Source organism: Pediculus humanus, genomic scaffold (assembly GCF_000006295.1).
Source record: "Pediculus humanus corporis 1103172108286 genomic scaffold, whole genome shotgun sequence".
In the NCBI taxonomy this organism is placed as follows: domain Eukaryota; kingdom Metazoa; phylum Arthropoda; class Insecta; order Psocodea; family Pediculidae; genus Pediculus; species Pediculus humanus.
In genome coordinates, this window is record NW_002987855.1 from 36,817 (window position 1) to 51,095 (window position 14,279).

General features: G+C 24.9%; 5 protein-coding genes across 5 annotated transcripts in view; 3 read left to right on the forward strand and 2 right to left on the reverse strand.

Moving 5' to 3' along the window:
- Nucleotides 1-2,855: 2,855 nt before the first annotated feature.
- Phum_PHUM527850 (coiled-coil-helix-coiled-coil-helix domain-containing protein, putative) lies at nucleotides 2,856-3,746 on the forward strand (the record flags this gene model as incomplete). Its single annotated transcript, XM_002431372.1, has 4 exons — nucleotides 2,856-2,893; nucleotides 3,052-3,184; nucleotides 3,327-3,389; nucleotides 3,498-3,746. 4 exons carry the CDS (start codon nucleotides 2,856-2,858, stop codon nucleotides 3,744-3,746), a joined length of 483 nt encoding a protein of 160 aa, XP_002431417.1.
- Nucleotides 3,747-4,847: 1,101 nt separating this feature from the next.
- Phum_PHUM527860 (uncharacterized protein) lies at nucleotides 4,848-5,741 on the forward strand (the record flags this gene model as incomplete). The annotated part of the gene is made up of 3 exons (XM_002431373.1): nucleotides 4,848-5,044; nucleotides 5,171-5,307; nucleotides 5,440-5,741. The coding sequence occupies 3 exons, from the start codon at nucleotides 4,848-4,850 to the stop codon at nucleotides 5,739-5,741; spliced, it is 636 nt and encodes a 211-aa protein (XP_002431418.1).
- Nucleotides 5,742-5,984: 243 nt separating this feature from the next.
- Nucleotides 5,985-7,927, forward strand: Phum_PHUM527870 (uncharacterized protein; the record flags this gene model as incomplete). Its single annotated transcript, XM_002431374.1, has 7 exons — nucleotides 5,985-6,169; nucleotides 6,277-6,451; nucleotides 6,791-6,949; nucleotides 7,044-7,137; nucleotides 7,255-7,380; nucleotides 7,457-7,651; nucleotides 7,731-7,927. 7 exons carry the CDS (start codon nucleotides 5,985-5,987, stop codon nucleotides 7,925-7,927), a joined length of 1,131 nt encoding a protein of 376 aa, XP_002431419.1.
- A 976-nt stretch (nucleotides 7,928-8,903) lies between these two features.
- Nucleotides 8,904-13,910, reverse strand: Phum_PHUM527880 (Condensin complex subunit, putative; the record flags this gene model as incomplete). Its single annotated transcript, XM_002431375.1, has 20 exons — nucleotides 8,904-9,122; nucleotides 9,276-9,370; nucleotides 9,619-9,727; nucleotides 9,808-10,020; nucleotides 10,102-10,287; nucleotides 10,354-10,580; nucleotides 10,660-10,777; nucleotides 10,808-10,819; nucleotides 10,862-11,004; nucleotides 11,098-11,206; nucleotides 11,287-11,532; nucleotides 11,608-11,769; nucleotides 11,836-12,049; nucleotides 12,136-12,267; nucleotides 12,333-12,527; nucleotides 12,629-12,770; nucleotides 12,841-13,065; nucleotides 13,148-13,376; nucleotides 13,465-13,680; nucleotides 13,773-13,910. 20 exons carry the CDS (start codon nucleotides 13,908-13,910, stop codon nucleotides 8,904-8,906), a joined length of 3,330 nt encoding a protein of 1,109 aa, XP_002431420.1.
- A 267-nt stretch (nucleotides 13,911-14,177) lies between these two features.
- Nucleotides 14,178-14,279, reverse strand: part of Phum_PHUM527890 (uncharacterized protein) — a gene marked incomplete at both ends in the record, with an annotated part of 2,202 nt that continues 2,100 nt past the window's right edge. Inside the window, one exon of the mRNA XM_002431376.1 lies at nucleotides 14,178-14,210. Within this exon, the coding sequence (XP_002431421.1) occupies nucleotides 14,178-14,210 (33 nt within the window). The remainder of the gene's footprint in view (nucleotides 14,211-14,279) is intronic.

Here is a 14,279-nt window from a genome sequence, read left to right on the forward strand (position 1 = left end):
TTAAATATTCATTTATTTTTTATTTATTTATATTTGTGTTTAAAAAAAAAAACAAAAAACAAAATTGTAAATTATAAAAAAATAAGATAAAAAATAAAAATAAAAATAAATAAATAATTTTGATTTATTTCAATGTCTAATACGTGAGAGTTGTGTATTTTCTTTTTTTTTCGAATGGCAAATTTATTTATGTTGTTGGTAGTATTGATTATTAAAATGGCGGGTAATTTAATTACATAACAACAACAACAACAACGAATATTAATTGCTTTTTCTTTTTGCAACTCGTTAAATTTTTTTGTTTTTTTGTTTTTTACATTTTAAATTCTATGCCGGAGTTAATTTAATCAAAAAATAATATTTAATAATTTTTTTCGTGTCGTCATCACTTACAAAACATTTTGTTTTAAAAAAAACCGTTAATTATTTGTTAAAATTAATATCAAAAAAATAAAATAAAAATGATTGTTTGAATGTTTGTTTTATTATATTCGGCCGGGATAAATCATTAAAATAAATAATTAAATAAAATTTAATTTATTTTTAAAAGAAAGAAAATAGAAATTTAAATTTAAAAGCATTAGAAAAAAGTCCGACGGAAAACGAACGTTCCGCCATTTGAAATTTCAAAAAACAAAACAATTTTAGATGGCGGTGGAAACGATCGATCGACCGACCGATTATCATTCATTTGTGATGCAAATATTTTTTTTTTTTTTTATAAATTACATTTACTCACCAATAATTTCTCTCATTTTTTATTTACTTATTTTTATTATTATTATTCGAATTTGATAATCGATATCGATTTATATATTATACATAAAAAATAAACGTTTTTTTTTTTTTTTTAATAAAAAATCAATGATGCAAAAAAACAAATTTTTTCATCACACAAAAACCGCGATGATTATTATACCCTCGTTGAGTAACGAATTTTTTTTATCCATTTATTATGGGCAATAAAACGGGATTTAGAAATAAATATCCTCGTGTATTAGGGTAATACGCGTAAACACTTTTTTTTGGTTATTTTTTTTGTTATTATAACCGCCATTGATCGATCGAAAGAACGTATACACTCTATGAAAATAAATAAAACCGACAAAGAAAAAATTCGATACCGGATCGACAATCAAACAACCTAATTGTAACTAAAAAAAAAAAAAATAATTTTTTCTTTCTTTTTCTCCCTTTTCCTTTTCCTTTTCCTTTTTTTTTTTTATATATAAATTTTTGATGTTTTGTGAGTAAAAAAAAAAAAAATTTAATAAAACAGTTTTATGTGCTTTTTTTTAAGTTGATTTTACCTCCCACTTGAGTTGTTTTACCTTCGTCTACCCAATTATTTCATATATTTTTTGTTTTGTTTCTAACAATTATCTTACCCTCTCTTCCATAGTTTTGCCCACCATGGCAGAAAACGACCGCCCAGATAATTGACGTATCATTACTTTGTTTTTTAAAGACACTTTTTGATTTGACTGCCATCTTTAGGAGTTTATTTAAACTAATTCCGAGTCGTTCTAATTCCACGACTTGATAATTCAAAAATTTTTTTTTTTGATAAATGCCAATATGTCCAATATATTATTTTTGAAAAATAATAATAGTAATAATTTATTTTTTATTTTATTTTATTGGTGTCAAATCATATAAAAAAATATATTTTTGCACCAAGGAAAAAAAAAAAGAGACGCCATCTTTTACTTTTAGAGCAAATAAGTAGTTTTCTTTTATTCTTTGCATAAAAAAGAACAATGTTCTAATCAAAAGAAAAGATAAAGAATACATGCGATAGCATGAAAGAAAAAGGAAAATAAAAACGAAGCACTTGTTTGTTGCAATTTTTATAAAATAAATGGCACAATACAATTTTTTGTCATGTTTTAATGAATAGCCACCCTACTGTGAAAAACATACTTTATTATTTCTGACATGGGAAAAACTATTTGGTTAAACCTGGAAATTTTAGCAAATTTTTAAGCATGAAAACAAGTATTTAGTACTTTTTAAAAAAAAAAAAAAAAATTTTTTTTGTCAAGAATTTGTTGATAAAAAAAAAAACTTATAATAAAAGTTTGAAAATATCAAAGAGTAAAAAAAAAATAAACAAATGATTTAAAATGCTCTTGTTTGTTTACAAAAATTTTATTGGCCATTTATTTTTAAAATTCTAAATTTTTTGTAAAATTTATTTCTCAAATTTTTTTTTTTTTTTATTTTTCATATTATAAAATGTCTCAAAGAGGAGGATCTAGAAAATCACCTAGCAGACCCCCTGCTAGAAGTTATGGGTAAATTATTTAATGTTGTAATTTTTTATTCCGTCGAGTTATAAGATTAAATAAGATTTCGTTTTTTTAAAAAAATTATTAATTAATTATTTACTTTTTCATTAAGTTCAAAGAGTACAAACAAAAATTTAACTTTTTTTAAAAACTCTCATTTTTAAGTATTGACGACGAAACGTAATTCAAGTTATTTGATATATTTATTTATTTGTAATCGAGTAAATTAGATTGTCAGTATTTTTTTTTATTAACTCTGTCTTAATGCTTGTTTGTGTCTATTAATTGTAATTCTAATCAATGCGAAGTATGTATTATTAAAAATTTTATTTTCATTAATTATGGGAAATTTCAAATTAAAAAAAAATGTCATAGATATAAAATGAATTATGCTATCACGTGATTAATGTTAATATCCAATGAGAGATTATGACGCATTCACTAGCAGACGATAGACATTTTACATTTCATTTTCTTGTTATTTGTGCTAAGTGTGTGATTGTGATATTTCACAAGTGATAATTTTTAATTAATAATTTAAATTTATTTGTTTAATAATTGAAAATGCCACGTCGGGGTAGAAGTGCTTCTCCACCGTCTAGGTAAATACTTTTTTTTTTGTTTTTATATATGTAAACTGAATTGTATTTTAAGGCAGGTCAGTCTTTGGCTGCCATGATGCGATATTAAAATAAGAATTTTTTTTTTTTTTTGTTTAAATAAGCATTTCTCCTCTATAATAAAAATTTATTTATTTCAGATCGGCATCAACAATGCCAATGAGGCGCCCTGCACCTCCACCTGCACCTGCACCTGCAGCTCCAGCTCCAGCTCCAGCTATGATGCAACAAACTCAGCAGCCGTCTTTGTTCAAGCAGATGGCTGCCACTGCTGTGTGTAGCTGTAGATCAGCAATGTAAGTAAATACTAGTCAAATATTTTTTTTTCAGGTCTGCTGCTCCTGCTGCTCCCGCTCGACCACCTCCTCAAACTGTTCCAAGGCAGCAGGAGAAAGTAGTAATCGTGAAACATCAGCAACCTGGAATGATGAGAACTTTTGGTGCTACAGCTGCTGGTGTGGCAGCTGGAACAGCTGTTGTATGTGGCAGTCAAAATATAAAAACTTATTTTCTTCATTTGTATACACATGTATATTTAACATAGTAGTTTTCAAAATTTAAATAATGTTTCTTGTTTTCTACTCAGGGTCATACCGTAGGAAGTGCATTAACAGGAGCCTTCAGTGGTGGATCATCTCATGATGTTCAGGCCCAACAACAACAGCAACCACAACAAGCAATGCAAGGTGGCCCAACTGAACCAACTGGAGCATGCGCTTGGGAAATCAAGCAATTCTTGCAATGTGCCCAAAACCAATCTGATTTGACTTTATGTGAAGGTTTCAATGAGGCTTTAAGACAATGTAAAGCCAGTCACGGTAAGATAATTCAATAAGTCAGTAATTTAAAAGTTTTTTTTTTATTATACTTGATTGCTTTAGGCATGAGCATTTCCTTCAATTTCAGGAGTAAAGTAACAAATTGTGAATGATCCTTTTCAAAAAAATTAAAAAAAAAAATAGAAAAAAAATGTCTAAATTATTTAAACAAGAAGAGTAATGCATGCAAAAACCTTAAATAAAATATTGAATCCAAATAAAAATATTCTAATGCCATAACAATTGATTTAATGAAATTATTCGATTTTATTTTGTTCTAACTTATTTAAAAAATATATTTATTTGAAAACAAAAGTAAACTACGATTCTTTTCTTTTATTATTTTTTCGGTTAAGTTGTGAATATTACTATAGTTAATTCTTGGTTAATGTTTTTTTTTTATAATTTAATATTTTATAAAAAATTATAATTTTTTTTTCAGCTTTGTAAATTAGGACAATGATTCCATCAGCTAGAAATTGTTAAGTAGCCAAACTTTATTTAGAAATTATTTAATAAATATTTTACTCGAAATTAAATTTTTTTTTTTTTTTCCAAAGTAATTTTTTTTTCTTTTTTTCTTTTCGCCTTAAATTAATAGTATTGTAATAAAGGAAATAAGTTCATATATAATTAATACTGTGAAGTGATTGATCATTGATTAAGATTGTAAATTTTGAAAGGTTAGAATATTAAATATTTTTAAATGAGTTAATTATTGTTTTTTCTTTAAACCTTTTTTTTTAATCCTTAAACATTGTTAATTTTTTATTTAAACAGGAGAAATTATACATTAAAACCTTTATATTGAGTAATTATTACATAACATGATTTTAATAACTATTTTAAATGCTCATAGTTTAATCAATCAGTTTAAAAAACTACGCTAAATAGTTTTTAAAAAATCATAGAGTAATAATCAATTTCTCCATCTTTAAAGAATTTTTCAAAAGAAAAAAAACGTTATTTAACGAATTGAGTGTTTTTTTTAATTTATTAGTTAAAATACTAAATTTACCATTTGTGACATCGTTTTATTTTAAAAAAAAGGGAGTATTTTGTATTAATAACATTAAAAGGCTATTAGGTATTAGTTTTTTCGTTTTATTTTTCAAAAAATGGATTCGGATTCTATAAGTTCTATTGAGGATTCGCCAAATTGCACCAATAATGCAATGTCATCAGATGTACGAGAAATAAAATTAATGCTGTTATCTGGAGATAAAAAGCAAATAATTCAATCAATAGAAAAAATTAAAGTTTATTTAAATGAGGAAAATACATTGGTTTACTTAATAACTTCAGACATTGCTGAGTTTTTATGTGACGTCATTAAACCATTTGACAATGTTGTTTGCAGGTAATAATAAATTTTAATAATTATTAACTTAATAATTTATCTATTTATTTAAACTTAAAAGTATTGTATATTTGATTTTAGTGCTGTTCATTATTGTTTAGAACATTTAATTCAACATTCAGAATTTTTTATTCAAAAACATTCTTGGTTTGTGATTGAATCTCTTGTTAGATCTGCACATTTTTTACTTAAAGATTCCAATCAACATTCTATATTAAGTCAATGTATTAATTTACTAGTGTTAATCACTCAAGGGTAAGTTAAAAAATTGCAAAAATTTTAATTTTAAAAAAGAAATTTTACATTAAAATTATTTAATTAAAGGTATAATATGTACAATATTAATCCAGAAACAAAAACTCTAGAAAGTATTTTGAATGCACTTCCAGAATTACTCAAAAGTGGATTTACAAACGTACAAAATAAATATCAAATCGGATGTATTATTTTAAATATAATAAATTTAAATTCGTCCGTATTAAATTATTCAAATTTTGAAATTATCATGGAAAATTTACTTTCGTGGATGAGTATAATAGATGAATTTTTTTATTTGGAACATCCAATAAAAGACGATTTATTTTTTCTTTATGAATTTCTTTGTCACTCTGTTTTAAAGTATAAAAAAAAACTATCTTTTGTTAAAGACTAGCATTGAATAAAAAAAAAAATTATATAATTTTTAATATTGCAGATTAATTATATTAAATAATTCTGATGTGGAGGAAAATTATTCCAAAAAATATGAACAAGTTAAAAATAATTTAATTGAAAATATAAAAAAATTTCTAATCAACGTGGGAATCCCTTATTTAGACGTATCATTAAAACAACAATAATCATTATTATTACTTATTTATTAATAATTTAATCTTATTAACTTTTATTTCAGGTCATGCCTTTATCCCAAATAGAAAATGATTCGAAAAAATTATTGTTTGTTGATAATATTTTTCAATTATTATTATATGTTTACAAAGATGAAATATCTACTGATAAAACTTATCTGACTCATGGATTGTGCGAAAAAGGATTTTTACAATTTTTATCACGAATAATTACTCTTTCTTCAAACGTGGAGTAAGTTTTTTTTGGAAAAAGTAAAAAAAAAAAATTTCAAAAGTAATTTTAGACAAATTTTCCCAACGTTAATAAATATATATTTTTGTTTTTTTTTTCATGTACAGACATTGTTTGCACATTCGTAAACTTGGAGTCCTTGTACTTTCATACGTAATTATAAATTTATCCGAAGACGTACTCATGATAAGTAAAATCGAAATAGAAGGAGTGGATAATTTTCAAAAAGAAATTTATAACGGATTTTCAAAACTTCCATTGGATGGTTCAAAATGGCTACAAGTTTTAATTAGTCCACATTGTCCTCACATTTGTAAAATTTCCATTTTGATTTATCTCTACTTTTATTGCATAACGGCTAAAAGGTTATTATAAATCATGAAATTCTACACATATGTATTTAAAAAATAATTAAAAATTTTTTTGTTTTTTAGTCAAAATACAATCAAAATTATATATCCCTCCATTGTGACATTCATAAACGTATCGAAAGGTTTTGAAACTTCGCCATTTTTAATTAAAATCATATGGTTTATTTTCGTTGTAAGTTTTTTTCATTTTATTTTTTTTTATATTTATTATATTTTTAATATTTAATTCAAATCATTATTATTATTTCAGATGTCACAATTATCATCTGATTATTACAATCGTAGTGAAAATGATATCGAAGCAAAAAATAAAATAATATTTGCTCTAGAAATTCAAAATGATTTGTCATTGTCATACACTCATCATCCCGCCATACTTTATTGGGCATTTTCTTGCGAAATCGGTTCGGTACTTCAATTAAAAATTGTTGGTTTTATTATTTAATTGAAGGAATTTATTATAAAAACAAACAATTAAATTATAATTTTTTTTTTTTTTGTAGATTCGTCTTTGGCTTTTGAATAAAACATCAGATTGTAAAGAATTGGAAGAATTAATTAAAAAATCATCGGATGTTAGATTTGCAATTTTGGTACGTTAAAACCTTTTTCCCTGTTTTTTTTTTTTTTTTCTCATTTTAAACCTTATTGTGATTTAAAAAATAATTATTATTATTAATTTTAAGGACGTTTTACAAAATGATTCCGGACAAGTATTAGATTTGGCATATTCAACATTACATTCTATATTATCAGAGGGTGAATATGAAAATTTAACAGGAAATATTTGGTTTATTTTACCACAAATGTTGGGTAAATACATATCGGATTTAACTTCAGGTACGTATTTTTCCTAAAGTTTTTTCCTTAAACGTAATAATAATTTTATCCGGGAAAATTTGTTTTTTTTTTATAGCTAAAAATGTGGATTACGTAATAGAATTAAGCAGTTTAAAAAGTCCCAAATGTTGTTTTGATATCGTTACAATAATAAGAATTTCATCCCTTTTGTCACAAGTTTTTATCAAATCGGATTTGATAACAATTTTACCATGTTTTACATTAACTTATTCATTATTGAAATTGGGAATTGAAATGGACGATATAAGAGGTTAAATTTAGTTTTTTTTTTTTTTTTTTTTTTTTTTAATATCAACAACAAATTATAATAATTTAATAATAATGATTAGTTATTGAAACATTTTTACGTAACGTTGAATTCGTTGAAAAAATAATAACGAGCGGAATGGATTCAAATATTGTTGAAATAATAACGATAAGTTTAAAATTATTGACAATTTTTTGGAAAAACGGTAATCAAATTAAAACAACGGAAGAGGAAGTGAGTCAAATTAATAAATTTTGTCGTTGGAAAAGCGATTATTAAATAAAGAGGAAAAAATTTTCTTTTTGTTAGAAATTGAAAAAAAAAATAAAATTTCGCGGGGATTCGTTATTGAAAATATTAGAGAAAAAAAATTTCCAAGTTTTAAATGTTTGTCTTGATTTTTTAAACGAAATTATATCGACGAATTTTCATTCGGTTTTTTTCACATTGGAAGAAATAAATTTAAATTTAATTGAAATTTTATTTTTCGAAGTAGAAAATTTATGCATTCAGGTATTAGTAATAATGTTTTTTCTTTTTCCCATTTTGTAATTATCGATTAAATTTTTTATTTAATTATTGCAGAATTTTAATAACATATCGGAAAAATGTTGGCTTTGTCTTAAATCATTTCTTCTTCTCGATAATACAAAAGATTTAAATTATAATAATTTAGAATTAATGACGGATCCACTTTTAACAGAAGTTATTAATTATCATTTACCTCGTTTAAATAAATCGGAAAACATGAAAAATTTTTTATTCGTTTGGTTGGAACGAAATAATATTAAATTAAACGAATATCAATCGAAAAGAAAAATATATGGAAATATATATAAGAAAACTTTTGATAACGTTCTAGAACATTTAAATAAATTCGATAACTCGAGGGATTTATACGATAAGTTTACTAATTATTTCGAATCGAATGATTAAAAAAAAATTTTTAATATATATATTTAAAAAAATTTATTGTAAAAAAAATGAATAACATTTAAAATACATTAATAAAACTAATTGATAACAATAAAATGATAACGATATATATTTGACGATATATTAAAACAACCTCTTGATAATTATAAATCTTTACTCGTTCTTTTTATATATTTAATTTGATGGGTACTTGAATGCTGCTGTTGAATATTTATTATTTTTGAGCTCTATAAAGTTAAAACGAGTCATCGATAGATTATTTTATTTTGGGTGCGTTTCCATTTAGTTCCCGTATAGTTTTTTTTTTATGTTTGTTCGTTCACTGTCTCGGCCTGTTTAATCTTTGCGTGAAACAACCTTTGAACGAATTTAATCTCACGTCAATTTCACCTTCTTCCAAAGGATCATCACCGTAAAGATCTTGATGACACGATGGAGATATGCATTTTCTCACGCATGAAAATCTTTCTGGTCCCATTTTTGACATACAATCCGGATTTTGTTCGCACGCGGATTCAAATTCTCTAAATGCTATTTCCTAAAAAACAAACAAAAAATTAAATTTTCGTACGGATTAAAATCTTAAACGTCCTTTTCAAAGACGCGAAACAATCCGATTGGATGATGATGATGATGATAAAATAATATTTAATCGATCTTAAGGTTTTTCTTTATTTCTATTTAAACTCACATTTTTCGAATTCCCTTTGTAAAAAAATTCTTGAAATTTATAAACAACCTCATCTTTATTACAATCGACTAATATAAATAAATAAAACGAGAAAACTACGCGGGAAGGCAACATATTGTTACGTTTTGTTATCGTGTTATTATTATGATATGAAATCGAAAACGCGCAACTCGACCGCCATCAAAACAAGATGATCGATAAAATACAAATATTTAATAAATAATTGTAAATTTTTCTGGGTATAAACGAAATCATTAAAATAAAAATCAAATTTTATTTACTAACAACGACAAAATATTTAAAAAAATTTTTTTCCATTTTTAATCCGATTCAATTTCTGGACTTTCAGGTACAAATACTCGACTGCTTTTATTTCTTTTTGGTGAATTTAATGTATCCGCACTATCGGATGATGACGTTTCATCGGCGATACGATTTGACGATTCTCTCACCTGAAATCAAATCATACGAGGTAAGTTTGAATTAAATTAGAAAAAAAAAAAAATAAAAAAATTTTTTTTTTTTAAAATACTTTAGAATTTATTATGGTTGATTCGGATGAGGGTTTATCCAATGATAAAATAGTAAAATCTTTTTTGCTTTGTAATCTGGACGATGCCCTTGAATTTCTCGTTGTCGCCAATGTATTTTCCACAGATGAAACCACATCCAAACTACTACGTTTTTTAATTAAATTTTTTTTAAATGTTGCCAAAGCTCGTAGAGAATATGAATCGGTTAAGGCCTGAAATTTCGAAATGTAATTATTGCAAGAAATCATTTTATTTAACAAATTTAACTTTTTTTTTTTTTTTAAATTTTTTACCTCTTCCATTTTTTTTGTTATGGTTTGTAATTGTTGATAAAAATTTTCGCTTTCGATTGATATTTGGAGGAGATTAAGTGCTTTGAAATAAATGTGCATAAGAGCAGTCGATTCTTCTTCGTCTTGTAAATTTTTATAGATTTCGTGGCAAAGAGATAGGCTCAAATTATTATGAACGTGTAACGTCTAAAAGAAATCGGGGAACAATTCAAATATGACGTCAAACGATCGGCCATAAAGCAAATTAATTACTTTTTCGGTAAATTTATTAATTTCTGGTTTCGTGTGATCAACGAGAAAAGCGACGACATCTTTTAAATTAATATCGGATTCCGGTGAACCTAACGGAGAACTCTCGATGGCTTTTAATGTTGGAATGAAAACCATTTCAATCATTTCTTGACTTCGAGGAGTGTTGGATGCAAAAATTGGAAAAAAAACGACAAACGTTTGACGAATGTAATCTTCGGATTCGCAATCTGAAATAGAGAACCTTTTATGCAACCATGTTGATAAAATAAAACGGTGGAAATTTTTTTTTTTTTTTTTTTTTTTTACCTATGATCGGACTGAAGCCTTTTATTATTATTTTACTTAGTATTGTAGGCGAATAAATAATTCCGGTGAGTAAAAGTTTACAAAGACCCTCGTAAGCAACTCTTTTTAATAAATCATTCTATAAAAATAAAAATTTAATTATTAAAACGTTTAAACGTAACTTTAAAAAAAAAAAAAAAAAAAAACCAAATAGTGTCGATACCTTTTCGCAGGATAACAAAGCAGTTAAATTTTTCAAACATGTCATTTCGGAAAATGATTCATTCAATTCATTCAACCAAATTGAATCCCCATTCGAATTATTACTTTTTTCGCTCAGTGAACAGTTTTCGTCGCCGCTTTTTTCTAATTTTTAAATAAAACAAAAATTTTTAACGAAAAAAAGTATTTATGAAATTTATATTAATTTTCGTGAAAATTATTTTTAAAATAATTTACTATTATCGAATTGTAATTCCTCAAGCGGGTTTAAACCGTGCGTTTGTATTATGTCAAAAACTCCTTTTAATGATGGAATGCATATTTCATTATCACCATCTTCTGATATCTATAAATAATAATCGAATCAACATTTACGAATTCAATTATGGGAAACCCTTTTTGATTTTAATTAATAATTTCGCTTACCATTAATAAAAATCTAATAAAACTTTGTTTTGCAAATTCTTTATTTAATATGCTGTATTGTGCGGAAGCTTCGATGGCTAACGATTGGGTTAATAAATCTCTGCTCGCCATGCACTGATTTAAAAAATTTTCTCTTAATGCAAGCAATTGAGGGGTTTCAACCCTTACATTACTATTTTTAATCATTTCAATCAAGATTGAAAGACAATTACAAAGTGTTACGGGATCATTTTTTTCTTCGTTTACCTACGAAATCATTTACGATTAGAATTTTATTTAAAAAAAAAAAAACAACCAATGAGTGAATGTAATAATTCGAACCTCATGAGTTAAAGTCGTGGGTTTTTCTTCGATTTCTTTTAATTCATTTTTAGTAGATTCTATTTGTTCTTTAAGCAATTGAGCTTCCGAATAATTTTTATCTTTAACCGCATTATATTCTCTCTCTTGTAAATCGTTTAATAAAATTTTTAAATCGGATATCTAAAAATTAGAATTTAAATTAGAATTTTTTAATTTAAAAAACGAGAAAAATTTTCTTTCAATTACTTTTAAATTTCTTTCCATTTTGTCTTTTTGTGAAATTTCAGTTACAATCGTTCTAAGAGGTTGACGAATTTCCGAAATAACTTCAGTTAATTCTTGAATAAATGATTCTTTGTTTGGAATTACAAGTGTTAATAATTCTACAAGTGCTTTTATTATATTTTTTTGAATTTTTGGCCCAATCAATATATCAATAATTAATTCTTTCAATTTTAACCTGTTACAAAAAAAAAGGTTTTTTCATATAAAAAATTTAAGTTTTCATTTCAAAAATCAATAAAAACGAGTTAAAATAATAATTACCTTCCCATTTCATCACTAAAATCATAAACTTTTACTAATTGAATCAAATGCATTAAAATTTCTTTATTTTGAATTTCTGCCCATTTTTCATCTTCCGTTTGAGTTTCATTTTTTTCTTTCGACAAATAAAACCTGAAATAATAATTTCAAAGTGCTCAACAGCATGAAAAAAACCTAAAAAAAAATAAAAAATTTACCTTCTGATAAAATTGCAAAGAATTGTCAAATTTGGAGTTATCGATTCTAATTCATCTTCTTTTCCATCTTTTAAAAAAGAAAGAGCTAAACATCTCCAAAATAAAACTACTTCAGGAGATAAGTTTTCTTCCGAAATTAGTTTAGTTTCTTCTGTTAATTTTAATTGTTTAATTAAGTCTTCTAATGGCTGAGTTCTGAAGTAATTAAAAAAAAAAAAGTGATAATCACACATATAAAGATAATTACTTATAAAAAATAGTCTAAGATGTTATACAAAAAATTAAAATGTACTAACTTTAATAGAGCTTCGATAGTTTTAATTGCAACTTCAGAGCAGTTAACCACATCTAAAGCTTTTAAAAATTTAATAACATCCCTATTAAAATTTTCATACCAATTAATGACAACATATTGTTCTACACATTTTCGAACCATATCTGAAAAAATTAATTGAAAAATTTTTTTTATTCTAATCGATAAATCCTAATAAAGATTTTAAAATATTACCTGATCTATCTTGAAGACCTCTTTCTAAAATTGTTATTCTATATTTGATGGTTAAATTTAAACACTTAATTTTTGAAAATACTAAATATGCATTTCTTCGAACATTATCACTGATATCTCTAGTTCTAGCCAGTAGATGAGCTATTGTTATTTTATTTAAAGCTATCGAAGAAGTAACAGCTCTTCTAACAGCAGGACTTGGATCATTAAAATGAAAAATAAGAGCTGTAAAGGAAGTTATAAGTAAATATGATATTAACAATTAAAAAAATGTTTTGTTATGTAATAAATATAATGCTTAAAAGACCTTTAATAACTTCACAATCAGGATTTTTTGGGTCTTGCAACATTCTCGCACTGAGCACAGCCTGAGCTCGTACTCCTGAATTTTTGTCTTGTAATCTTGACAATACAGCTTCTTTTAGTTTCATCCATATTTCATCACTTATTAATGAGTTTTCAGGCATTCCAGAAAGAATTTTAGTTAAGAGTTGCATGCACCTTAAACGAGCATCGACTAAAGCTGCTCCATGTGTCTAAAATATTGATTTATATTTAAGAATTTCAAAATAAAAACTTTAGAAAACTAAAAGAGAACTAAAAGAGTTTAGAGTCGATACTAACTTTACATAAAAATGTTAAAATTTCACTGATGAAAGGAGAAGTTTCATCAACTGTGCTATCTAAAATATCATTTTCTTCATTAGGAATATATGTGGTTGTGACATATTTGGATACAAAAGAAAGAATATTATCCACTCCTAACTTTTCTGGATAAATAAAAGTAAACCTAATAGCATTTGTAAACTCTTTTAAAAATAATTCATCAAACTCTGAATTCTAAAATAAAAGCAAACATTTAAAACCTTATATTTGACACAAACAAAATGTCAAAAAGTAAAGTGTGTGTAAAAGTTTACTCATTTTCTTACACATTTCTTTTGCAATTTTCTGCACTTTTCAATTATTTTGTGATGACCGTGCTGTTTTTGAGCAAAATCAAATAATTTCCTTATTTTTTTTCTTACGTATTCATCAAAATCATTAATATTTTCTTTTCCTAAAGCCATTTTGTGTACATAAATCAAAATCCCGCGCTTTTTTTATTATTTTGCTTCAAGCTTATTTAAGAAAGATTACGATTTCCGTTATTTATATTTTTACTCTATGGATATTAAAACCAGTTAAGAGGTAAAAATATCATTTTTTGGTAAAGCTTTTTTTTTTTTTGTTTAAATAAAAGCATTTCTCAACTTTATATTATTCAAAATTAATTTAGGATTAAATTTATTTTTCTTATTTAAATCAAGACAAGGACAAACTTATACTTTTTCTATTTATTGATTTTTATTATGGTGATAATTTTTAAACTTATTATTTTACATTATTTAAATTAAACTATTTAATTTTCACAACTCTTATTAATACCTAAATTTTAT